The sequence below is a fragment of the Suncus etruscus genome, chromosome 14, assembly GCF_024139225.1.
Source record: "Suncus etruscus isolate mSunEtr1 chromosome 14, mSunEtr1.pri.cur, whole genome shotgun sequence".
Classification (NCBI taxonomy): domain Eukaryota; kingdom Metazoa; phylum Chordata; class Mammalia; order Eulipotyphla; family Soricidae; genus Suncus; species Suncus etruscus.
In genome coordinates, this window is record NC_064861.1 from 4014778 (window position 1) to 4040371 (window position 25594).

Below are 25594 nucleotides of genomic sequence, written 5' to 3' on the forward strand. Positions count from 1 at the left end.
ATCCTGAAGGCCCAGGAGGAGAACCAGTGGAGACAAAGGATACCCTACACACTAGAGTAGGAGAAAGGGTCCCAGGTTTCCCTGCCAGTGAAGACCCTATATCCACACCTCTGCTCCCCGCAATCCAGCACCTGCACACTTGAACTTGCTCTTTGGGGAGCAATTAGGAGGGGAAGACCCTTTATCATCCCCAGAGAAGAGGTTCATGGCAAAGCACCCCGTTCCAAGGTGAGAGTGTGCTGAAAGCAACTCCACGGCATGCTATTGCGATGTTTCAGAGTGAGCCTGGGGTTTGCTTTGTATTGGTTTTATTTTAGATTGAAAAGGATCTTGTTGTTTGTCTTGGAGCAATACCCAGCAGTGTTCTGGATTTACTCCTGGCTGTGCATTTAGGGTTCACTTCGGGTGTAGCTTGGGGACCATATGAAATGCTTGGGATGAGAACTGGGTCAACTAGAGCTAGGCAGGACCTTAATCCCCATCCCATACAAGGCAAGAACTGTCGAAGACCAGTTTGGTCTTGACACAAAGAAATCTTCTGGGGGTTCCTTGAAAGGTTGTAGCGGGGTCAGCTGATGGGTAATAGAGGCCAAGGAGTCAAGTTGGTATCCAGCTCGGTTCCATTTGTTCAAGGCACAAGGTGGAATACTTACACTCAATTTCTTGACAGATCTTAAGGCTAATTTACCAAAAAAGGCCTAGGGGCAAATTGTACAAAGCATATTACTGATGCAGGACAGTTTCACTTTTGAGGCTGCTTCTTTTTTTTATTATTAATATCTTTTTTTTATTTAAACACCTTGATTACATACATGATTGTGTTTGGGTTTCAGTCATGTAAAGAACACCACCCATCACCAGTGCAACATTCCCATCACCAATGTCCCAAGTCTCCCTCCTCCCCACCCAACCCCCGCCTGTACTCTAAACAGGCTCTCCATTTCCCTCATACATTCTTTTATTAATATCTTTATTTAAACACCTTGATTACAAATATAATTGTAGTTGGGTTTCAGTCATGTAAAGAACACCCTCTTCACCGGTGCAACATTCCCATCACCAGTGTCCCAATATGAGATTTGAGGCTGCTGCTTGCTATCAGTAGTTTCTCAGTAGGAAGGTCAGTTGAGAATTGTTTTGGTTTTACTCACACAGAACTGGGACCTGAAATGTAACTCTTACTATGGCTGCATGTAGGTTGAAAGCAAAGTCAGATTTGAGGTGAGTAATTAATTATACTGTAAGACTAAATGAAAACACTAGATTCTATGCAAATGTTTCATAAGGCATGTTTATATGTCTGAGTAATTTTTAAGAGAGGCACTAAGAAAAGTGAGTGATAATTATTAGATAAGGAATATTTGAATCCATGTAAGTATTAAATCTGAGTAATCTGAGAATGTCAGATGAAGGCATGTTTTAAGTAATATTTATTCTAGTGCTACATTCTCCATGTTAACAAATCCTGAAGCCTGGGAAGGCATCGTGTTTATAAAGGTTTTAATTGCCAAAGGGAGGGTTTTTTGAAAGCTGTCTGCTATTACAGGAACTTTTTCAAAGCAGTCTGTACTTGCAAAGAGGACATTTGAAAAAAGAATAGCACCTGTTGTTGCAATTCAGCCCTTGATAGGGCTGGAATGTGATGGGATGGAGGATGAGGTCTTTCTCCTCTAGCTTGGACTACTCGTCTGCCACCCTGTTCAGCCAGCGGGTCTGAGGGTTCAGGATCGAAAACTCACAGACAGTCAGGCTTCAGGAGATATTAGCTTTATTCAGTGGATAAGGCTGAAGAATATGTCCCAGAATGACCCGCAGCCTTCCTCAGACCCTTGCTTTTATAGAATCAGGTACCACCCTAGGGTGGGAGCAGAATACCACTTAAGAAATAATCCAATATACTATGACCAGGTCACACCCTAGGGTGGGGCACAATTATTGATTAGGGTAGGATCAGTAATACAACACCTGTAAGAAAAGATGCTTGAGGGACCAGAGAGATAGCATGGAGGTAAGGCATTTGCCTTTCATGCAGAAGGACGGTGGTTTGAATCCCAGCATCCCATATGGTCCCCCGTGCCTGCCAGGGGCGATTTCTGAGCATAGAGCCAGGAGGAACCCCTGAGTTCTGCCGGGTGTGACCCAAAAACTAAAAAAAAAAAAAAAAAAAAAAAAGATGCTTGAAAAAATAACCTGTACTCACATCTTCATTGGGACCCTAAAAATAACCTTGGTTGCCTGTACATGAGACATTCGGGAAACAAAGGAATGTAGCATGTTGAAACATGTCTTCATCTGACATTCTCAGATTACTCAGATTTAATACTTACATGGATTCAAATATTCCTTATCTAATAATTATCACTCACTTTTCTTAGTGCCTCTCTTAAAAATTACTCAGACATATAAACACGCCTTATGAGAAACATTTGCATAGAATCTAGTGTTTTTATTTAGTCTTACAGTATAATTAATTACTCACCTCAAATCTGACTTTGCTTTCAACCTACATGCAGCCATAGTAAGAGTTACATTTCAGGTCCCAGTTCTGTGTGAGTAAAACCAAAACAATTCTCAACTGACCTTCCTACTGAGAAACTACTGATAGCAAGCAGCAGCCTCAAATCTCATATTGGGACACTGGTGATGGGAATGTTGCACCGGTGAAGAGGGTGTTCTTTACATGACTGAAACCCAACTACAATTATATTTGTAATCAAGGTGTTTAAATAAAGATATTAATAAAAAAAAAGAAGCAGCCTCAAAAGTGAAACTGTCCTGCATCAGTAATATGTTTTGTACAATTTGCCCCTAGGCCTTTTTTGGTAAATTAACCTTAAGATCTGTCAAGAAATTGAGTGTAAGTATTCCACCTTGTGCCTTGAACAAATGGAACCAAGCTGGATATCAGCTTGACTCCTTGGCCTCTGTTACCCATCAGCTGACCCCGCTACACACCTTTCAAGGAACCCCCAGAAGATTTCTTGGTGTCAAGACCAAACTGATATCTGACAAAGAACCCCCGAAAAGGGGACTGAGACAGAGGGAGCCTGGCAGGGCAGCTGATGACAGGTGTCTGCTCCTGAAATTGTGTCTCACAGCATCCTGATTTTGTCTCCCCTCTCCTTCTACTTAGGAAACTCATCACCGCCTCAGCACGTAGGATTTATTTTTACAAGTTTCCATCTGAGTCTGAGGAAAGAAAGTGCTAAGAGGAGACTTGGCCACCCCAAACAGGTGCCTTTTCACGAGAGCTCTCTGGGCAGGGCTGGAAGAGAATCAATGAAGGTCTTTGTGGACTGCTGGGCTCATCAGGAATCTGCAGCACCGACAGGAAGCAGCTTCTTATCTTCACCTTTAAAAGGGCCGGAATTGAACTGCCAGACGCAAAATGTGAGCCAGAGTCTGGAAACAAGCTCAACCAAAGTCTTCTTTTCTTTTTACTTTTAAAAGAAAAAAAAAAATCCCAGTCTCACCTGCACCCCCACCCCCAGCTCTTTCAGGAAGATAATGTGGGTGAGACTGGATGCAGCCACCTCAGACACTTGGGCAACCTTGAGGGGTTCCAGCTCATCCCATCACTTAGAAAGAAGCCTCCAAAGCCCAAGAGATCAGAGATGCCCCTGATGCAAAGAAACAGTTTAGTGGCAGATTGTTCAAAAGAGTCCAGGGGAGCAGGACAAGATGGAAAACTGGGTTGCAGCTAAGCAGCCTGCAGACACCTGAGGGATTCAATCCACAACCCAGGGATGCTGCCGTTTTCACAAACGAAGCCTCCATTCTGAGCTTCAGGGAGCTGAAGGGGACCTGCCCTGGGCCAGGGAATGGTCCCTAGGGTTGGTGGGTGTCAATGCGGGGAGAGGAAAAATGGAATGCAGCCCCAGACATTGCCACAGGAAAGACTTCTAGCCAAGCCTGCTCTACCCTCCTTCGGACTCATTTCACTCCTCCATGTTCTGGTTTTAGGAGGGGATGCTGCAGGGAACATCAGAGTAGGATAAGGGGCAGCAAAGACCATGGTGGGATGCAGAAGGGTCATTTTTAAACCCATTCTAGACCCTGAAGGGGACGAAGACCCATTTTTTCTCATGTCCGGGCTCCAGCCTGGGCCCACATAGAAGTTCTTTGTGTTTAATATTTGACAGAGTCAAAAATTTCCAGGAGCACAGACAAGAATTTATGAGCCATGCTGAGGAAAAAGAGCCATTACTTGGGACTGCCCAGGGCAGCATGCGTGACGGGACACAGTGAACGTTCAAGGGTGGGTGGCAGATAGGCCATGGAAAGAAAAGTTAGATGGTCTGATGAAGCCAGGGCTTGGGACTACGGAAACACACTGGTGCAAGAAGACAGCAGGAAAAGAGGGCCAACATAGCTTCCAAAGAGCGACAATGGACAACACGATGCTGAGGGGCAACGGAGTGCCTGGTGTTGTCCTTTCTCTTCCTGGATGTGGACTAAGGCATCAGCACATCCGTATAAGGCCAAGAACATGAACTTGGAAGCCAGCCCTTTATTTATTGAAGTGGAAGCCTCATACCCCAAATGTAGGGTACTAGAGAGATGTGGTCTGGAAACAAACACCAAATGCAAGAAATAATCCACAATGGTTAAGGAGATAAAACAGGTTCAGGAATTCACACACATGCCTTCCACTTCTAGGAAACAGATAGCTCAGTGATGGAAAAAATTAAACTGCAAGCTGTTTTTCCCTGAGACCCAAGGTCTTTATTAACAAGCAGCAGATCACATCCTGGGGTGGAGAACAGGTGGTCTAAGGCATCAATCCAAAGGATGTGTCCATCCAAAGGTGCTTCTGACCAATGAGTAGCAAACATATCCTGAATAGGATAGAACCCAGTTAATCCAACAACTGTTTCTTTTTAAATTTGTTTGGGGAGCGTATTTTGGCCACACCTGGCAGTGCTCGAGAGTTACTCCTGGCTCTGCACTTAGGAATCACTCCTGGCAGTCTCAGGGGACCATTTTGGATGTTAGGGATCACTGGATTGACTACATGCATGGCAAACACACTCCCCATTGTGCTATCGCTCTGACCCCTCTTTTTACATTTATTTTTTTCTTTTTTTCTATTTTTTTGGTTTTTGGGTCACACCCGGCAGTGCTCAGGGTTTACTCCTGGCTCCACGCTCAGAAGTCGCTCCTGGCAGGCTCAGGGGACCATATGGGATGCCGGGATTTGAACCAATGACCTTCTGCATAAAAGGCAAATGCCCTACCTCCATGCTATCTCTCCGGCCCCCTTTATATATTTCTTAAATTGAGTTTCAGTCATACAATATTCCAACACTCATCCCTTCACTAGACAAAGTGACCCCAAAAAGCCACTGTACTCACCTGTTCATTGCAGCACTATCACAATAGCCAGAATCTAGAAACAATGCAAGAGGTGAGAACAGAAAGTGTGGCATATATACACCTTGGAATACTACACAGCCATTAGGAAAAATGAAGTCATAAAATTTGCTTCTACATGCATGGAAATGGAGCATATCGTGCTGAGTGAAATGAGTCAGAGGGAGAGGGACACATAGAATGAGCACACTCATGTGAGATATTAATACGGAACGTGGTATGAGAATAACACCCAGAAGTCACCCTTCTAATGGCCCCCATAAGAACAAGAGACAAAACAGAATCATCGAAATGACTCAGGCATCTCCATTCTGGCAGATTGCAAAGGAAAGCAGGAACAGAGAATGGATGGATCAAAGGGAGAAGGAGCTTTGAGCTCCGCTCATCAGCTCTGCACCTCACTGAGCAGGGAGGCCACAGATGCAAAGCAGGGGGAAAGGAAGTTTTTTTGGGCTAGAGTAGCAGGAGGCCTGGGGGCAGTGTGGTGTCAGCGGAGGAGAGCCTGAGGCAAGGCCGGAGGCAGATGAGGACAGTGCCCAGACAGCCCTCTGCCCACCTCTCTGGGGAAGCTGGGCCAACAGTCAAGGGTCTCTCTGAGACCTCCCACAGCTGATGGTGCCACGGCGCTGGAAGGCCCCAAGTCCCCTCACCTCAAGAATGGGAACCAGCATCTTCTGAGCCTGGCGGGGTTATAAGGTCAGGCCTGGGATGCCTGGCCTGGCTGTCTCCCAGGAAGCACAGCCACTTGACCCAGCTCCGCTTCTGCCTGCAGGCAAAGACTGCTGGATCTCTCCAGCACTTAGGCACGGGACAAGCAACCCAGGAAGACGCACAGGCACAGTGGCCAGGAGCAGCCAAGAGGACTGGTGCCCAGCCAGCCGGTTTTCTGGGCCGAGGTCCTGGGGCCAGTTGCAGACCCCGCCTGGATGCACCACTCAGGCCCAGAGTCAGGTTTTCAGAGGCAACTGTCTCAGAGAACAGCTTCTCTGGCCCCACGAACCCCCTGCTGCAGCCAGACATGGCTGTTTATTGCCCTTCCGCATAGCTGGGCTCAAATGTTAGTGACATGCACACAGCACAGACAGGAGGGCTGGGTATTTCGGGCACAAAGAGGAAGGCTGATATTTGGGGCTCACAGGAGGGATGGGACTTAGGGCGTAGACAGAAGGGCTGGGTAATTAGAGGGGAGACAGGAGGGCTGGTAGATAGGGTGCAGACTGGGGGTGATGGGTATTTAGGGCACGGACCGGAGACTGGGTATTTAAGGCACAGACAAGAAGGTTGGTGTTGAGGTTGCCTGCAAGGTGGTGTCACAGAGAGGAGAGGAAGGGGCAGTGAGATGAGGAAGTTGGGCCCCACTGCACAGAGGCACCAGATCCCAAACAAAAGGCAAGCAGAAAACCTTGTTGCCTTCTCTGGTCCTTCTGCTTAGACACAGAATCCAGGGCACAACCACAACAGTGCAAGACTTAGAGGGAACCTTGGCATGGAACCATTCACAGGGTAAACCGTAGCACGAACCTCATACAGAGGGAATTATGGCACTAAAACATGTACAGAGGGAACCACAACACAGAACTATGCAAAGAGGAAACCATGGTACAGAGGGAATCATGCAGAGATGGACAATGGCACAGATGGAACAATGCATGGAATGAACCATACACACAGAGATCCATGCTGAGGGGAACCACACAGAGAGGGAACCATAGAAAGAGAGAACCATGGCACAAAGGAAACAACACAGAAAGGAAACCACACACGGGGGGAACCATGCATAGAGAGAACCATGCACAGAGGGAACCACACGCAGAGGCAATGACATACAGAGGGAACCAGGGCACAGAGAGAACCATGCACAGAGGGACCATGGCACAGAGGGAACCACACACACAGAGGCAATGACACACAGAGGGAACCAGGGCACAGAGAGAACCATGCACAGAGGGAGCCATGCAGAGGGAACCACAAACACGGGTAACCATGCACTGGGGGAAATCATGGAGTGATGACAATACGCAGAGGGAACCATGGCACAGAGGGAACCACATAGTGAGGGAACCACATACTAGGGAATCATGCACAGGGGACCAGGCATAGAAAGAACCATACACAGGGCAACTGCACACAGAGGAATCCATAGCGGAGAGGGAACCTGCACTGTGCTTTTGTCTCTGATGCCCTGGGCCCCTCTGCTCTCCAGTGTGCTGCGCAGCACTGACGCTTCCCCCCACCCCTCAGTCCTCCCTGGTGTCTTTTGCACCAGTGAGGAGGAAGGCATGCTTTCTGTGCTGGTGGGGTAGGGATGGGCTGCCTGGAGACGGACTCTCTTGGACAGGGCCCACCCTTGTTTCCTGCTCCTCTTTGAAGCACAGGACACTACCACCACCCTCGGCCCCTATCTCAAAGACCTAAGTGTTTTCTGGAAAGGCTTTCTGCAGTCCCTGGAGGTTCCCAGAGTTGATAATGAGCATTACCACACAAAACTGAGCCGCTGTCCCAGGCAAGAAGGTGGCTTGGAGTCACCCAGGCAAGGCCCTGTGTATTCACACAAACTGTGGCTTCTGCTCCTCCAAACCAAAGTTTGCAGGAAATGTGTACAGGTTGGAATCTGGGGAGCTGTGGATGGAGTCGGGAAAGGGAGAGACTGCGAGCTTCATGGGGGAAGTACAGTGCCCCCACAAGCTGGAGAGATGCCCCATTCCCTCTGGGGAGGTTATGCGTCAAACCAGGGGACACCAGGCAGCAGTGCGGGGTCAGAAACTTCAGGAAACCTTTGAATAGCTCGTTTTTTGTCACGGGCTGAAGCCAAGGGGTGACTGTGAGGGAGGCTGTGGGCGAGAGATGTGAGGGCAGGTATCTGTGGCCAGTGCCCACTGGGCTGAGCAGGGCCCAGTGCAGGCTCGTCATGTGCCCTGTGTGTGCCTGCATGCGCATGCCATGTGGGAGCTGCATGCCCAGTGTGTACGGCGATGCAGGACACTGTACTGTGATGTTGTGCTGCGTTTGTGTGTACATGTGAGCTGTGTGTGTTGTGTGTGCTCTGTAGGTTGTATGTGTGCTGGTGTGTGAGCTGTTTGATGTACATGCTTTTTGTGCATGCTGTTTTCTGTGTAGCATATATGATCATATATGATCATATATGATCATATATGATCTTAGTGTGTCCGTATGTTTGCACGTGTGTACAGGGGTGTGTACAAGTTGGCCCATATCCTGCTCTTCAGTATACGCTCAGATTTTTCAGCTGTGTCTTCAGAGAACTTTCTAGTTCCTAGTTCTAGGGGACCCCTAGATCAGTGCAGATCCTGGGTCCCACCTGTTGCCTGTGGCCCATTGCCACCCATCTCCCCTCTCCTGGATCTTCTCCTTCTTGCCAAGCGTGTGCCCCTCTCCACCCTGCAGAGCAGACAGGACTCCATCTTCCCATGTCCCAGTCCAGAGTCTTCCCCAACCTCTGCCTGGGTCCCTCCCTCACTAGCCCAGGGCACTTGCTGGTCTATCCCCACCAGTGTGCACTATGGAAAAAAAGCCCAGTGGGTCCCAAGGTGCTTCTGGGAGAGCAGCTTTTGCTCTGGGATGGGACAAGCTGCCTAAGCAAGTGCCATGCCCTGAACACAATGCCTACACTGGGTCATGGCTCCCTCTTTGTCCATGGGACACACATGTTGGGTAGCAGGTCGTGGGAAGAAAGCACAGCTGTGGGCAGGGTTGCCCTGGACCCTGGCTCTCGCATGAGCCTCAGATGGCAGGAACTGCAGCTCCCCAGTTCTTTGTGAACCCCCAACCTTCCTGAGCCCGGTGTGAGGGTGAGCACCAGAACGGATGGGTGGGCGCTTCCTTCCTCTCTGCCCGCTGCCAGCTGAGTGACATTTCTGGCCGGCAGAGAGGGTGGAAAAAGTCCTCCAGGTTCATTATGCTGTGAATTTACTGTGCACTTCGGGGTGAATTCATAATAAGGCATAAAGCTTTCCTCTTGACAGGGGCAGGAAGGAGAGCAAAAATAGCTTCCCTAGATTAGGGTGCAGGCCTGTGGGTGCCACCTGCCTAGTGGTCTCTGTCCTCATACCTGGCTCAGCCCAGCTCACTGAACAGGAGAATGGGGGCCACAACACTCTAGTGCAAGGGACAGTCTCTTGCCAACATTTTATTCTGTTATTTTTATGTATATTTTGGGGTTGAGGCAACACCTGGTTGTGCTCATGCTATTCTTGGCTATTCCTGTGATCAGGTTATTCCTGGCTCTGCGCTCAACTGGCTGGCTTGGGAGGGGGGCATACAGGATGCTGGGATTGAACCCAGGTAAGCCACATGCAAAGGAAATGCTCTTGTTGCTGTGCTATTGCTCACATTTTAGAGATGCAAGTTTCTCTTCCCTGACACCAATGTTCTCTGTTTGGGGGCCTTTCCTTTAGGTATTTTCTTCACAGACATAACTACTCTTATCCTGAAAAGTCCTATTAAGTGCAACTTCCCCTTCAAGTGTCCCTTACCACTCTGAGGAGAAGAAACTAACTACTCCCTCTGTCACACTCCATGTTCTTCTTTCTTGCCTTCCTGAATTTTCATCCTATCATTATTGGTTTGGGGGCCACATTAGCAGTGTCCAGGATTTGTACTTGGCTCTGTGCTCAGGGTCTTTCCTGACAATGCTTGGGGCCAGATGCTGTGCCTGAGATTAAACTGGGCTTGGGTTTGGGCAAGTGCCTTCACCTCCAAATGATCTCTCCAGTTCTGGATTGCCTTTTTTTTTTTTTTTTAATTTTGCTACACAGGGGCAGCACCCAGAGGTGTGGGTGTGGGCGGAGATTAAAAAGGTGGGTTTGTGCTTCCAGAAACACCTAATGGTACAGGGTATAGTACACAGGGACCTGTGGTGTGGGGATTGGGCTCAGGTCTTGCAAATGCTGTAGGCATACGCTAGACTGCTAGAATTTTCCTGCACTTTTCTCCTATTCTCATCTTGTGCCCTAGTTCTTGCTAACAGTGCTCAAGGTCCATCCCTGCTTCCCCAGGGTCTCCAAGCCCAGGACGGAATCCTCCGCTTTTGTCACCTGGCTGGGAGCTTGCTTGGTCACTCACATGAGGGAAAAGGCTCCCTTCCTCAGCTCCACCCTCATCATCAGCCCACACGGGGCATAATCCCAAGTACCCTGGCATCAGCCAAACTGCTGCATATGGCAAACTGGCAGGCCTGTCTCCCAGTAAGTGAAGCAGCAACTACAGTTCTGGAGACCCCCAAGCATGGCTGGGGCACTGCTCCGGTCTGAGCAGTGCCTCATCCTCAGGCCTCATTGGATGGGGACAGCTGGGAGGGTTCCTCTGAGCATCAGTGGGAGAGTCTCACCCCAAACAGGCTCAGAGAGAGAAGGTGCCACAAGGCCCAGGCTGATGTGTCCTCACTGCTGGGGAAGTACCTAGCTAGGTCACATCTGTGCAGGGTAATAAGGTGATGGCAGTAGTGGGGAATGGGCCCTGCACCTCTTTGTAGCCTGGATGGTGACAGGGTAGCAGGCTGCAGCCTAGAATCTAACATGGCTGTCACAGGAAACAGAGTCACAAACACCCACTGAGTCTCAATCCAACTGCAAGACACTCCCCTGCTCTCAGCAGCTCTGAGATCGGGGTACTGTGTCTGGCCACCCTCCAGCTGCACCCCTGTGCACAACGGCCTTCAGCTGCCAATAAATGGGATTTCCCATGCTGCACTGGTCCCCATGGAACTGTTCAGCTGCAAGGAAAGAGGAAGACAGTGCTGAGGGAGGTGGGATGAAAGTCAAGGGGCTTGTTGCTTGCTGCTGGCAAGGCTGAGGCTGCCAGATTTTATAAGGGCAGAGTCAAATAAAGTGGAATTAAAAGGTGTGTTGGGGGCTGGAGTGATAACACAGCAGAAAGCTTGTTACCTTGTATGTTTGAACATTCAAACTGGGTTAGATTCCTGGTATCACATAAGGCAGGGGTCTCAAACTCAATTTACCTGGGGGCCACAGGAGGCAAAGTCGGGGTGAGACAGGGCCACATAAGGAATTTCACAAAAAATAAGTCCACAAATGTCATTATTAACAGTTTTAATTATTTCTTCTGAACATGAATAGAACATTGAGTGAAGATCATGAGCAGTTCTTCTGAACATGGCATCTTTTGCCTATTCCTTGCTGCCAGAGACTTGCCAGTGCTTCTTCTCACAAATCTGAACCACATTTGGCTTTAGAGAGGAAGCAGTTGAGACCCTCAGTATGGCTTGAAGATGATCATCATTAAGTCTAGACCTGTACTTTGACTTATTGAAGTTCAATGTGGAGAATAACTTTTCACACAAATATGTGCTCCCAAAAAGGCACATGGTGCACTTGAACATTCGGGAAAGCTCAGGGAAGCTGGGGGGCAATTCTCTCAAAAATTGCCCAGGCATGTCTGCTTTTCCACTAATCTCCCTGAACTTGGCTTTGCTATCAGAGTTGCATTGCAGGTCAATGAGCTCCAGTTGAAGCACAGGAGGGGCATCTTGCACATCAAAGGAAAAGGGGTCTGGGCCTGGAGAGATAGCACAGCAGTGTTTGCCTTGCAAGCAGCCGATCCAGGACCAAAGGTGGTTGGTTCGAATCCTGGTGTCCCATATGGTCCCCCATGCCTGCCAGGAGCTATTTCTTTTTTTTTTTTTTTATTTTTTTTTTTTTTGGTTTTTGGGCCACACCCGGCGGTGCTCAGGGATTACTCCTGGCTGTCTGCTCAGAAATAGCTCCTGGCAGGCACGGGGGACCATATGGGACACCGGGATTCGAACCTTTGGTCCTGGATCGGCTGCTTGCAAGGCAAACGCCGCTGTGCTATCTCTCCGGGCCCGCCAGGAGCTATTTCTGAGCAGACAGCCAGGAGTAACCCCTGAGCACTGACGGGTGTGACCCAAAAACCAAAAAAAAAAAAAAAAAAAAAAAAAAGGAAAAGGGGTCCATAAAAATTTGGAAAGTGGCTCTGTGCTTTTTGAAGTCTGCAAATCTGTGATCAAATTCCTTCTCTAGCTTAAAAATAGCATCAACATATTTCTCACCACTGAATGGTATGCCTGCATCTACAAGTTCCTTGCATGCTGGGAAATGGCAAAGGTTTATCTGAGAGAGCTGGGATTTCCATAACACAAATTTTGTGGAGAATGCTCTCACGTTGTCATAGGCAGCACTGATAAGCTGCCCAGGCCTTGTAACATCTTGTTTAGTACATTCAGCTTATGTGTGATGTCAACAAGAAAAGCTAAGTCCATGAGCCATTTGTGATCACTCAACTCAGAAACAGCATTCCCATCCTTCTCCATGAAGGCTTTCACTTCTTCTCTCAATCAAAATATCTTTTCAGGACATTTCCCCTGCTGAGCCAACATACCTCAGTGAAATAGAGCACATCTCCATATTCTGACTCCATTTCCTCTAAAAATGCATGGAACCTCCTGTGCTTTAAGCCCCTGGATCTGATTTGGTTTATGCATTTCACAACAACAGACATCACATTGTCACACGGCAGGCATTTACTGCAAAGGGCCTGCTGATGGATAATGCAGTGAAGAGCAATGGCCTTCTCTACACCCTCCTCTTCAAGGTTTTTTTTTTTTTTTTTTTTTTTGGTTTTTGGGCCACACCCGGTGACGCTCAGGGGTTACTCCTGGCTATGCGCTCAGAAGTTGCTCCTGGCTTGGGGGACCATATGGGACGCCGGGGGATCGAACCGTGGTCCGTCCGAGGCTAGCGCAGTCAAGGCAGGCACCTTACCTTTAGCCCGGCCCCCTCAAGGTTTTTTTGAACAAGTGCCACCAGTCCATTTTTCTTCCCTGTCATCAATGGCACTCCATCAGTTATTATCCCAACAAACCTCTTCCATGGCAAACCAGCATTCTCAATGGCATCACACAGATGCCAAAATATCTCATTAGCGGTGGTCTGGCCATGCATTGGAATTATTGTGAGCAGCTCCTCTGGCAATTCAAAATTGCAATCAACACCACGGACATAAATTGTGAGCTGTGCAGTGTCTGTTATATCTGTGCCCTTGTCAAGAGTAACTGAGTATGCATCAAAACATTTGGCTTTCTCACACACTTGATGATAATTGTCACTTGACATGTCAGAAATGTGCTCTGCCACAGTGTTGGCAGAAAGGCTAATTTTGCTAAATTGACCTTTCTTTTCCGGACAGATAATACTTGCAGCTGTAACATGCATTTTTTAACAAACTCTCCTTCTGTGAATGGTTTCCCTGCCTTAGCAATCATCTCACTAACCATGTAACTAGCGTCGACTGATGCAACATTCTCTTTGGTTGCTTTCTTGAAGAAATCTTGTTGCCTCATTAGACATGCTTTAAGACTGGCAACCCGCTTGGCTCTCTCATTTCCTTGATATTTTGCACATTCCTCAGCATGTTTAGTAGAATAATGGCATTTCAAGTTGTATTCCTTGGGCACTGCAACTTTCTCTGAGCAAATAAGACATGTGGGGATGCCCCTGTGCTCAACAAAGAAATACTGCGTCTCCCACTTTTCCTGAAATTGTCTGTGCTTGTCATCAATCTTTCTCTTCATTGCAGGCTTTGATGAAGTCATGATGAAGGTGTGACAAAATCTAATTCTGTAATAAACTTCTCTCCCTAAGGCCTCCGATAATGCAAGGGACAGTGGGCAGGAGCAGCGGAAATGACGTCTGAGCTAGGCACAAAGTATTTGCAATTATTCGCTTACTGAATATTCGCAATAAAAAATCGCATCAGTAAGAAAAAATCGCAAAAAATCGCATTAAACATTTGCATACCCTGAAGGAAACTGCTTGGGGTATGCAAATGTTTAAATGCGATTTTTTCTTACTAATGCGATTTTTTCTTTTTTTTTTTATTAATATCTTTATTTAAACATCTTGATTACAAATGATTGTGATTAGGTTTCAGTCATAAAGAACACCCCCCTTCACTAGTGCAACATTCTCACCCCCAATGTCCCAAATCTCCCTCCATCCCACCCCCCCCCACCTGTACTCTAGACAGGCTTTCCAGTTCCCTCATTCATTCACATGATTATGGTAGTTCTCAGTGTAGTTGTTTCTATAACTGCACTCTTTGTGGTGAGCTTCATGAAGTGAGCTGGAAGTTCCAGTCCTCCTCTCATTTTCTCTGAGGATTGTTGCAAAAATAACTTTTATTTTTCTTAAAACACATAGATGAGTGAGACTATTCTGCATCTATTGTATGGAGGGCCACAAATGGCCCATGGGCCACGAGTTTGTGACCCCTGTCATAAGGTCTCCTGAGCCTGCCAGCAGTGATCCTGAGCATAGAGCTTGCAGTAACTCCAGAGCACTGCTGGATGTGACTCCCCCCACCCAATAAATAAAGGTTAGGGGAGAAAGGGGATACAGGTGGGATCCAGAAGTCTCAGGGACCAAAGAGAGCAGAGTGAGAGGTGTGAGGGGTGTGTGGGTATCTTCTGACTAGCATGCCAGGAGGCCTGTGTGGACTGTACTGGGATAGTTTGGGATTTTTATTTTCCCTAGTGGTGCTGTGGGAATCCCTTTGTGGATTCTCAGTCAGCAAGTTCAGAGCTGAAGCCCAAGGGGCTGGATTTCCAGGCCACCTCCCAGTTCTGGGAGAGAGGAATAATAACCTTTTTTGCTTCAACATTTCTTACTTCTTCTTCTTCTTCTTTTTTTTTTTTTTGGTTTTTGGGCCACACCCATTTGACGCTCAGGGGTTACTCCTGGCTGTGCGCTCAGAAATCGCCCCTGGCTTGGGGGGACCATATGGGGCGCTGGGGGATCGAACCGCGGTCCGTCCTATGTTAGCACTTGCAAGGCAGACACCTTACCTCTAGCGCCACCTTCCCAGCCCCTGCTTCAAAATTTCTTCTGAGAACAGCAACAGGCAAGAATTTGGGCTTGTTTCTTGAGCAGGAGGCTCAGGGATACTGTGGGCAGGCTTCATTCAGACCCAGCTGCCTTTGAGTTGAAAGTTCTGAGGTTGCCCCAAACAGGCTGGGCCTGTGCTTCCTCATTCCCACTCCCCATTCCCAGTTAGAACTCCCAGGGATGGGGATTCAGAGGGGTCCCAGCACTGGGCCAGTCAGTGCTATCAGGGGCAGCCTCCAGAGACATTCACGTTAGTTTCAGGCACATCATTGTGACCAAACATTAACCTTGCTAATTTGTTCACACTCCCGCCTCACCTTTCTGCCCTGGCTGGTCAGTGAGCAAGCACTCAGGCAGTAGAGCTTGGCCTGGAATTCAATCTGGTTTTGCAAATGGTGAATTTTTTTGTTTGTTTGTTTTTGGGCCACACCTGGTGGTGCTCAGGGGTTACTCCTGGCTGTCTGCTCAGAAATAACTCCTGGCAGGCATGGGGGACCACATGGGATGCCGGGGATTCAAACCAACCCCCTTAGGTTCTGGATTGGCTGCTTGCAAGGCAAACACCGCTGTGCTATCTCTCCTGCCTGCCTTGGCAGATTTTAAGAAGATTCCAATAATGTCCTGGGCAGGAGAAGCTCATTAAAAGGGCCGAGTGATTGCAATGTTTAATTTTCTCCTTAATTTGTTTTGATTTAATGCTACTAACTCTTCTGACAAGAATGAACTAAAGAGGAGAGAGTTGAAATTCATTTCAGAGCATCATCCAATTAATTATTTGTAGGGGCGTATCTATTTGGCTCCTGTCCCATTTTATGGGACACTTTATTTTTGGTGCAAGCACAAAACATCTTGCTTAATGAAAGTCACAAAAGTGACTAAGAAAAATTTTATTGGATATTTTATTACTGTCTAGGGTTCATGCCAAAATGACCTTTCTATCATTTATACTGAAATAGGAAGTGAGATCTGTTTTTCCTCCCAAATGTGGTTTGAAAACAAGCACCATCTGAAATATGTGTTCTGATGTCAATCAGAGTGTTTCCCTACTCATGGCCCAGTGGGTTTCATAAAGAATCACTTATGATTCTAAGAACAGGCCAGGAGCCTGTACTCAGCCATCCGTGTGTGGCTTTCTGAAATTGGAACTCTCTCTCTGCCCAGGATCCCACAGAACTGGCTCTGCCTAGGGTTCTTATCAGTGAAATTAATATGAAAGGACGGGGTTGGAGATTAAAAATTGATCCTGTTCTGGGAAAGCTCTTCTTAGAGGCCAGGTGTTTTCTTAAATCAAATGGACCATCACAGCCCACAGTCAGGAGACAGGAATGCTGTTGATCTTTGAACCAGGATGAATCAGATTCCTGCCTATTCAGTAAGCCCAGAACAAGACTGGGGGCCCTCATGTGGACGAGCCTGGACTAGACTAATTGGGGCCATCAAATAGTGCCAGAGATAGCCTGCTCACACAGGCTATCTGGGATGGCTTCTGCCTGCCACGGAGGGGCGACCCACGGCACAGACTCAATCTGCACTCTCAGCTAGGGCCAGTGCCTCCCGCAATAGCTCCCACAAAGTCCAGGGGACAAGGATAGAATGCCTAGGAAAAGGGCTGGAGACCTTGGGGAGGACACAGGCTGAGAATTAGGGTCCATGTGCCTGGTTGCTACTGCGTGCACTTGGTGGTTTGTCTTGTGCTCAGGAATGGCCATGCTTAGCTAATGACAAAGGCCACTGGGGGGGTGGGGTGGGGAGGGAAGAGATGGTCTGAGCTGTCTCTTGTTCTGGCAAACTTTGACAATTTCCTGGTAAGTATCAACAACTAGCTTAAAAACAATACAAGCAAAGCCATGATTTGTGGCCTTTGCTTATTTCTTGCGGTAAATCCTTCTCTGGAAAATTCTCAGTGAGAGGTGTTAGGTCATGAGACAGAGAACTGTTGAGAACACAATTGGCCTTCCCAAGGGAGCGCCAGCTGGTGATGGGCTTTCAACTGCCAATTCTAGCCCTGAAGAACTGGAAAGGACACGCATGCTGCTGATAAAGTTAATAATAATGGAAACAATATGTTTCCAGGCCTAATGAGAAAATTACTTTCCTATTTCGGCCCTCTAGGGTTTCTAGGCCTTTAACTACAGACGGTGGCTACCATTCCTCAGAACCATGGACCACAGAAGGTCTCCTACTTTCTGGAGTCCAGCATTAAGGTGGTGACATTTCAATATTGCATGTCAGGGTGTTGGGATCAGTTATTAGCCAAGATGGGAAGATGTTTGAGCATCTGTCTCACATGCAGGAATGTTGGCAGCACAGAGACTGGCCTTTTAGTCATGTGCTGGGGATCGGTCCTTATGAGCATGACCACAGGACAGCACTGATGGAATGTTGTGGACACTCCAATGGGCAGGAGGATGTGGGAAATGAATGACAAAGTACACAAAGTGTTAGCCTGACTTCACTTCATCTAGAGAACATAGAATTAAGCATGGCCGCAGGTCAGATTCTCTAAGACATTAGCAAGACAATGAATCAGGGTTAGAAGAAGCAAAAGGAAAAAGGTTCAAAAGGCTCAACCTAGGCTTTGTATGAGATCAGTGTTCCAGGCCAGGAACGTGAGTCCTCGGAGGGTTAAGCCAGAAATCCCTGAGCAATATTCATTTGTGATCCAACATAGTGTGTGTGTGTGTGTGTGTGTGTGTGTATGTGTGTGTTGAAAAAGAGATATGACTAGCTATTGTTAGAATTTACTGGCTTCCTTTTGAAGAATTGTTGAAGTTGGAGCTGGGTGGAACATTACAGATACTTTATGTTCTTTCATTCTGTTAACGGAGATTTTTGATTTATTTATAGCACACCAGGCACCGCATATGACTGACCCTTACAAGTCACTGGGGTTGTTTAATTTTTTGATTCCTACAGATTCTAAAATCCACACACTAGAGTTTAGAGTTCCTGAAAATAAGCACATACAAATTATGTTTTCTAGCCTTACAGGAGCTCACAGTTCAGGTTGGGGCCTGAATGGAAACAGATAACTGCAAAATGATGCTTTAAGACTACACTTAGAGGCATGAATGGAATGTTTCTCAGGATCTAAAGCTTGTAATTCATCACAAGAAGGCTGAATGAGGTGATAATGATGCTAGGTGTTGTGTGTGTGTGTGTGTGTGTGTGTGTGTGTGTGTAGGGGTGGTGGTGGTAAAGGAATTCCAGGCAGGTGGAGAAGTCCACTTAGGGCAAAAGCAAACAGAGCTGATAGTAATAGTGTAGGAGGGAGAAACACATTTGAGGGGAGTGCATATTACTCCTGGGTTATACAGTTTAATGCAACAAAAGAGCTGTGAAGGTCAACTCTTTGAGATCAGCTGCCACTGTGTGAGGCATCCTGAATGTAACATGGTGGCCATGGCTGGCTCTTGCTGAATCTATAGTTGAGCATTTCTGAATATTCTTCATGATCTGGATGTTTGGCATACTTCCCCTGCTTCCAAATAAGCCCTGCTCCATCAGGGTTGCAGAAAGATCCAATGTGGAATTAAGAAGGTTGCTGGCGGCAGTTCTCTGCTCACCAGCTTCCTATAACACCTCAGAGTTCTCATCCTCCCACCACCTACCTCCCAGTCAGCTCAGATCCTGCGACATTCTTTGAGTTCCTACACAGAACTATGCTGACCAAATGAGCACCAATGCTAACAGACAAACTCCAAGTCAGGAGGTCTTCAAGAGAAAAGGTGGCCAGGAGGACTGACCCAAGGCTGACCAGGGTCCCCAACTAAGGCTGGAGAAGAGTCAAGAGTTTCTTCCTCACTAGTTCTCATACAAATTTCTTTGTTATTCCAGCATGATCTAACTGTCAATTACCACACAGGACTTAAACATAGTGTATTCAAAATGAAACCTGATTCAGTGAAGGATGGAATATAAATCAAGCAAAACAAACACCATAACAAGATGCCTAGGGCACTTGCTATTCATATCAGCAAAGATAAAGTTGGACTTGTATCATGTTTCATGTACAAAAGTTCAACCAGAGATTTTGTGAGGAGCTCAGAAATTCAGGGATTTCTATTTTGGATGATGCCAATATCTTGGAATTAGCAGTAATGACTGCACAATTTTGTAAATATAATAAGACCATTGAATTATACATTCTAAATGGTAAATTTTTTGATATGAAAATGACATCTTAATAAAATTAATTTTTTCAAAAAGCTAGAATACACAACAACAATCCAGTAACAACAAAGTCCCAGCTTTTCTCACAGCTAAGCATGGCCATATAGTCAATATCTAGCAAAGGGTATGTGAGTGCAACTTCCAGCAATGCCCTCAAAGACAATCCCCATTTCCCCTGTCTATTCTGCTCTGTTCCCTCTATATGGCAGGTATAATGGTGAGGCTGAGCTGCCATATTGATTCCCTCAAGTTGGGGCCATGCTAAAGCAATGAGAGAGACTATTATGCTCTTAGTGATTCTACCAACAAATAGTCCTGGGATCACATGTACTTTTATGGATAAAGACATAAAATTCTAGTTCAAGATGTTCTTACTTGTGGTTTCTAGTACAGGAGATGAACAAACAGATCAACAGTTTATAGCTTTCAACTTTCTGGAATTGAATTATTACTACCTTTCTCAATGGGAACTAAGATATTAGGATAAATTTACCCCCCCCCCCCCCAATTAACCTGTCCAGGACAAAAATGAGTTACCAAATGTAGCATTTACTTCTAAGGAATGTGCTGTGAATGGTTTCCTCATTACCACGGAAGGAAAATGGTTCCAGTCCAGTCTCTGTTTCTAAATACTACCTTTGTTAGGGCAGCCTGTTCATGAGATGGAAGACAGCATTGTTAGTGCGGCAAGATTTGTTGATAATGTGAAATCTGCTCTGTCAGCTGGATTCCTCTGGCTTTGTGTGGCAGCACAGTAGAAATTCATGATCAGATTTCACTGTTAAGAAAATTCTTTCAATAATACATGTACAGTCAAGTTCGCTGCCTAGATAGCTGAGATTACAACAAACATCTCATGATAAAGTTTTAGGGAAATGCGAAATTCTCAGTGCCTGGTTCTGCCTGTCAGTGGCAGGCTCTGTGAAGTGGTGCTGTGCAGTACTCTGGGCTATTCTCTTGTTCTTCATATCTGAGGAGATGGCACCGTGAGGAGGCCAGTTGGCTTGATCTTATTAATGCCGCCATCTAGAATACAGATTCTTGGATATTTTATCTTCACAAGATGAGCTGCGAACTAAGAGGAAAAGAAAAGGCAAAATTTATAACAATACCCAAATTAAAAATATATTTTATTCTTCTAAATTTTTGTTTGTTTCTTGGGGCCATGCTTGTTCAAATCTTACTCATGATTCTAGGCTCAGGCCACACTTGGTGGTACTCGAGAACCATATATGGTGTTAAGGCCACAGCAGAAATTATATTTCTCCCTGAAGGCTTTTGTGCAATTATTGTGTATTAACCAAGCATTTGTTTGGGGATATCATATATGTTAAATCACTTTTTTTTGCCTTGACAAACAGGTGCTTTGTGCTGCAATGGGACAAACATGGCCCATTAGCTATCTGCTAAGCATGTCTGAATAAGAAGCAGTTACAAGATTCAGAATTTTAGGTCCATGTTTATTTTAAGAATTATTCCTCAAATGGAACCTGGGAGATTCAGAGCTTCTATTGAGATGCACATTAGTCTCCTATTCTTGGAACCAATTTTGGGGAGTAAGAAGTTTGATAGGGCCAGAGAGATAGTACAACAGTAGGGCTTGCCTTGCATGCCTTCCATGCAGCCAACCCAGAATGGATGGTGGTTCGAATCCCGGCATCCCATATGGTCCCTGAGCCTGCCAGGAGTGATTTCTGAGTGTAGAGCCAGGAGTAACCCCTGAATGCAGCTGGGTGTGACCTCAAAAAAACAAAAACAAAACAAAAAAGCAAAAAAGAAAGGAATTTGATAGTCTATCACAGCCATCCTCAATGTCACAACTAATCTCCAAAGAGATGCCAAGCTAACAAAACTCCCAGGCACCCCACAGTGTAAACAGCTCAGCTTCACAGTTTTCTGACTAATCTTTTCCATTCCTGGGCTGGGCCTGAGTGGTTCCTGGGTTCTGAGGCTTCACCCTCTTTTTCTCACAGGACCCCTTCTATCTGCAGGGGATTCTGGGAGTCCATCCACCTTGGCATTAAAAAGTTTCCTTCCTAGATCTATTACTGCCCTGCGGTGAGATCCGGAAACAGCTACGGGAGAGAAGTGAGTACCTAAAAGCTCTCACCAAAAGGTGCAAAACACAGCGAGGGCTGGGCTGGACTGCTGCCAGCTTCAGCCTCTGGGTCACACAGGAGGTCAGCTGTGGTCTGTTCCCTCCTCGGCCACAAACATTCTGGTAGGTAATTAAATGGTGAGCATGGAACAACACAGCAAGGTCAGATGACCTCCATCCTCAGAGACTGCCAGGGCTAAGTGTCCTTCTCCTTAAAGGCACACAGTGAGGAAACATGTCAGGAAGCAGGGAAGTCCAAATTGGGTGTTTTATTCCCCTTTACTAACACAAATAATGGCTACTAACTTCACACAACTTTTGAAAACCTTTGAAAAACTTTGAGCATGGGGACTCCCCATGTAAAGACTTTGGCTCATGGTTTTTTTTCTTCTTTTGTTTTGTTTTGTTGTTTTTGTTTTCCAATATTTAGCCAATACCGTCAATACAGGAGTTTTCATCATGTCCCTCACACTCCATAAAGATGTCCACCATGTTCAGGCTGCACTAAGATCAACACCGACTCTGTATGATCTGATGGAAACCCAGAGACCCAAACATTTGTTGACAAGAGGCCCAGGACAAAACAGGAGGAAAGCCCAGTCACCAGTGCTCGTAGGTCTTCCAAGACGGAGAGGGAATTCTTTGCATATTTGGGATGTGTCAAGGAGATTGAACAGCTGCTCTTTATAAAAAGGCTTCAGGTACAACTACAAAGAGCCTCATGCATTTTTTTGCCCTTCACACAAGATCGCCAATGAAGTGTTTGAAAGTGTCATGCTCTTCTGAAGAAAAAAAAAAAAAAAACAAACCACGGAGATTTTGCTATCTGGAGCCAGAATGGGGTACAGTGTATCTGGTGAACTAGGGGGAAGCCCTCTTTAAAGTGTCGACTTAAAGCATGTCAGTATAACCATCTCAGATGTTGCAGAACAAAAGGCAAGAGGCAGAGCTTGAGCGCAGGACAGGAGAGGGTCTACAATGGTGAAGGCAAAAGACCCTTCGAGAGAAGGGTGAACAATGGGTGACCACGCACCATCATACAACTTGGTTTAGCTTGAAGCGATCCAGGAAGTGATGGAGGGAGGAGTGGAAAGCCTCCTACTAACAGGGTACAAATTAATTTCCAACCTAACCTCCAAAGGCCAAATAACCTCAGCCTGCAGGGGAGTGTAAACGAATGCAGCAGGATTATGAGCTGATTTAGAAAAATAAAACAAAACAGTGACAATAACATGCTTTGCTTATTATAAATCTAATGATCTGCAATGGGAAGAGATGCCATGTTTTAAACTGAATCCTCCTGTTTCATGTGCAGGCACCAGCAACTACTCACGTTTATTCCAAGTCTCTCCCTGAAAAATATATCCTCACACCTCAGTTTCTGAATCAATTATTATTCAAGGACCTAAATGCCTGATATTTTGGAGGAAAGAAGAGCAGGGCATTTTGTGTATGTTGTGGTCCTTCTCTTTTTGGCCTCCCCAGCAGCGTGCAGCATCCTAGGCTGCTTGTTGCAATGCATGGTCACCTCAGCCAGACGTTCAGGGCTAGACCCAGCAATGAAGCAAAACTCACACCTGGGGTACGAGGTACCTTCAGGGTCATACTCAGTGATGCCAGGGATCATTTTCAGATCCCTGAACATACAAGGCTTGTGTCCTTGCCACAAAGCCATCTCCCTGCCTCTTCACTCTTACTGCTATTGAACAATTTTATATTGTATTAAATCAATGTATTACAAAATACCTATTTCCCACCCAAATCTAGCTAGCTTTGAACCATTATAAGCAATGCTTCTGTAATAAAAAAAATCCCTTTTTGATTTTAAGAAATAAACCAATTTTGATTTAAAAAATATCTTTGCTTTGTTTTGGGTTGGGGTCACACCCAGCTGTTCAGAGGCTGATCAGGGCTCTGTGCTCAGGGATCACTCACTTGTGGGGATGTCCTATGTGGTGCCAGGAATTAAAGTGGGAATAGATACTTGTAGACAAATAGTTTAACCCCTGATTTATCTCTCTAATCCCCACCTGCCCCAGCCCAAGATTCCCTACTGATGCTATCTTGGGAGACATGGTTTGGATGCTGCTGGAAACAATTCCAACAGATAAACACTAAGCACTCTCTAGTAATACTTCCATTCCATAAGGCATTTTGAATTTCTTACACTCCAACAGCTGGCAAACCAACTAAAGTCCTTATTTCTTCACCTTATTAACTTTGAACTGTACTGAAATTCAAAACACATATGGGATCCTTGCGTTTAGACCACAGATTGAAAAAGTGAGGCGCAAAGAAAATAAAATTGAATTAAGAGATAAATCAAGGGGCTGGAATAATAGCACAATGGTACGACGTTTGCCTTGCATGCAGCTGCCCTAGGGCGGACCTGGGTTCAATTCCCAGCATCACATATGGTACCCTGAACTTGCCAGGAGTAAATTCTGAGTGCAGAGCCAGGAGTAACCCCTGAGCTCCATTGGGTGTGGCCCCCAAACAAACAACAAAAAAGAGATATGTCGAATTAAGAGGCATTAGGGTGACTTGACATCCTGCAATTTGCTGTGTGACCCTGAGTCAAAACTTTGACTCCTGATTTGTTAAAATAATGCCCAGCTGGTAACTCCCAACTGGGCCAGCCTGCCCTCCTTCTTTCCTCTTCACAGTTTCCACTGTATTTACCTGGTACTCTGTTAGTATTGTTAGTGTTGCTTTTGTCAATTTGTTTTCTCTCTCTGTCTTTCTATTTTTTTTCCTGCACACTGGTTTTTACACTACTAAAAGTTTAAATTATTTTGAGAGTGGTACCTTTTTACCTTAAGTACTACATGAAAACAGACAAACTTGAGACAAAGATTGAGAAAACACCTAAATAGTCAGCTCTATACACAAGGTGTCTCTAACATAAAATGATCACCACAATAAGGCAGTTAACATCCATTACCACATAGTTCTGTTTTTCCTCCCTGTGATAACTTTATGATCTTCCTTATCAACTTACAACATGTTATTACGACTGTGGTCTCTTAGCTCGACATCACATCCCTGAGTTTATTTCTGTTGGAACTGTTATTCTTTAGCTTTTAATAACCCTCAATGCATCCACTGCGAACTTAGATAACTAGGAATCTGTTCTCTGTATCTGTAAGTACAGGCTTTTGTTAGTTTCTTTTTGTATATTCCTCATGTGAGATCAAGGTATTTGCTTTCCTCTGTCTGTCTTATTTTACTTAGCATAAGGCACTCAAGTTCTGATCACACTGCCACAAATGACAAGATTTCCTCCATTTTTACATTTGATTGACAGTCCATTACATTGCTCCACATCACCTTCATCAGTTCATCGCTGATATACACCTTGCGTCTATCTTTTGCCTATTATCAATAATGCTGCAGGGGCTGGAGCAATAGCACAGCGGGTAGCGTGTTTGCTTTGCACACGACTGACCTAGGTTTGATCCCCAGCATTCCATAGCATCCAATGTGTTCAGCATTCCTGAGCACAGCCAGGAATGACCTGAGTGCAGAGCCAGGAGTAACAGGAATAACTCTTGAGCACTGATGGGTGTGCCCCACCCCCAGATAGCAGCAGTGAATACGCAGTGTGGATATCTTTTTGTTCTTTTTAAAATTTTGTTTGTCCTTCCCTCAGAAAGACATTCAAAGCTAGACTGCTAGATCGTATGTTGTTCTATTTTTAACATTTGAAGATTCGCCATATTATATATTTTCCATAGTGGCCTTACCAATATTCGTCCCTATCAAAATAGAAAGGAATTCTTTTCTCTATATCCTTGACAAAACTTGTTATTTCATGTCTTCTTAATAATAACCATTCGAACAGGTCTGAAGCGTATCTCACTGTTTTCATTTGCATTTCCCTGATGATTAGTGATATTAAATATCTTTTCATGTAGATGTTGGCCATCTGTATGCCTTCTTTGGAAAAACATTTATTCAAATCTAGTGGTTTTCATCAGATTCTTGGTTACTTTTTTGCTATTGAGTTGTGTAAGACAAATATTTCTTTTGAGAAAAGATAAGTACTGGTTTTATTCCAAGACTACAA

The 25594-nt window shown here is 45.7% G+C and overlaps 1 protein-coding gene across 1 annotated transcript in view; it reads right to left on the reverse strand.

Moving 5' to 3' along the window:
* Window positions 1-19470: 19470 nt before the first annotated feature.
* Window positions 19471-25594, reverse strand: part of TBCK (TBC1 domain containing kinase) — a 201886-nt gene continuing 195762 nt past the window's right edge. Inside the window, exon 25 of the mRNA XM_049786875.1 lies at window positions 19471-20502. Coding sequence (XP_049642832.1) covers window positions 20392-20502 — 111 coding nt within the window. The 3' untranslated portion in view covers window positions 19471-20391. The remainder of the gene's footprint in view (window positions 20503-25594) is intronic.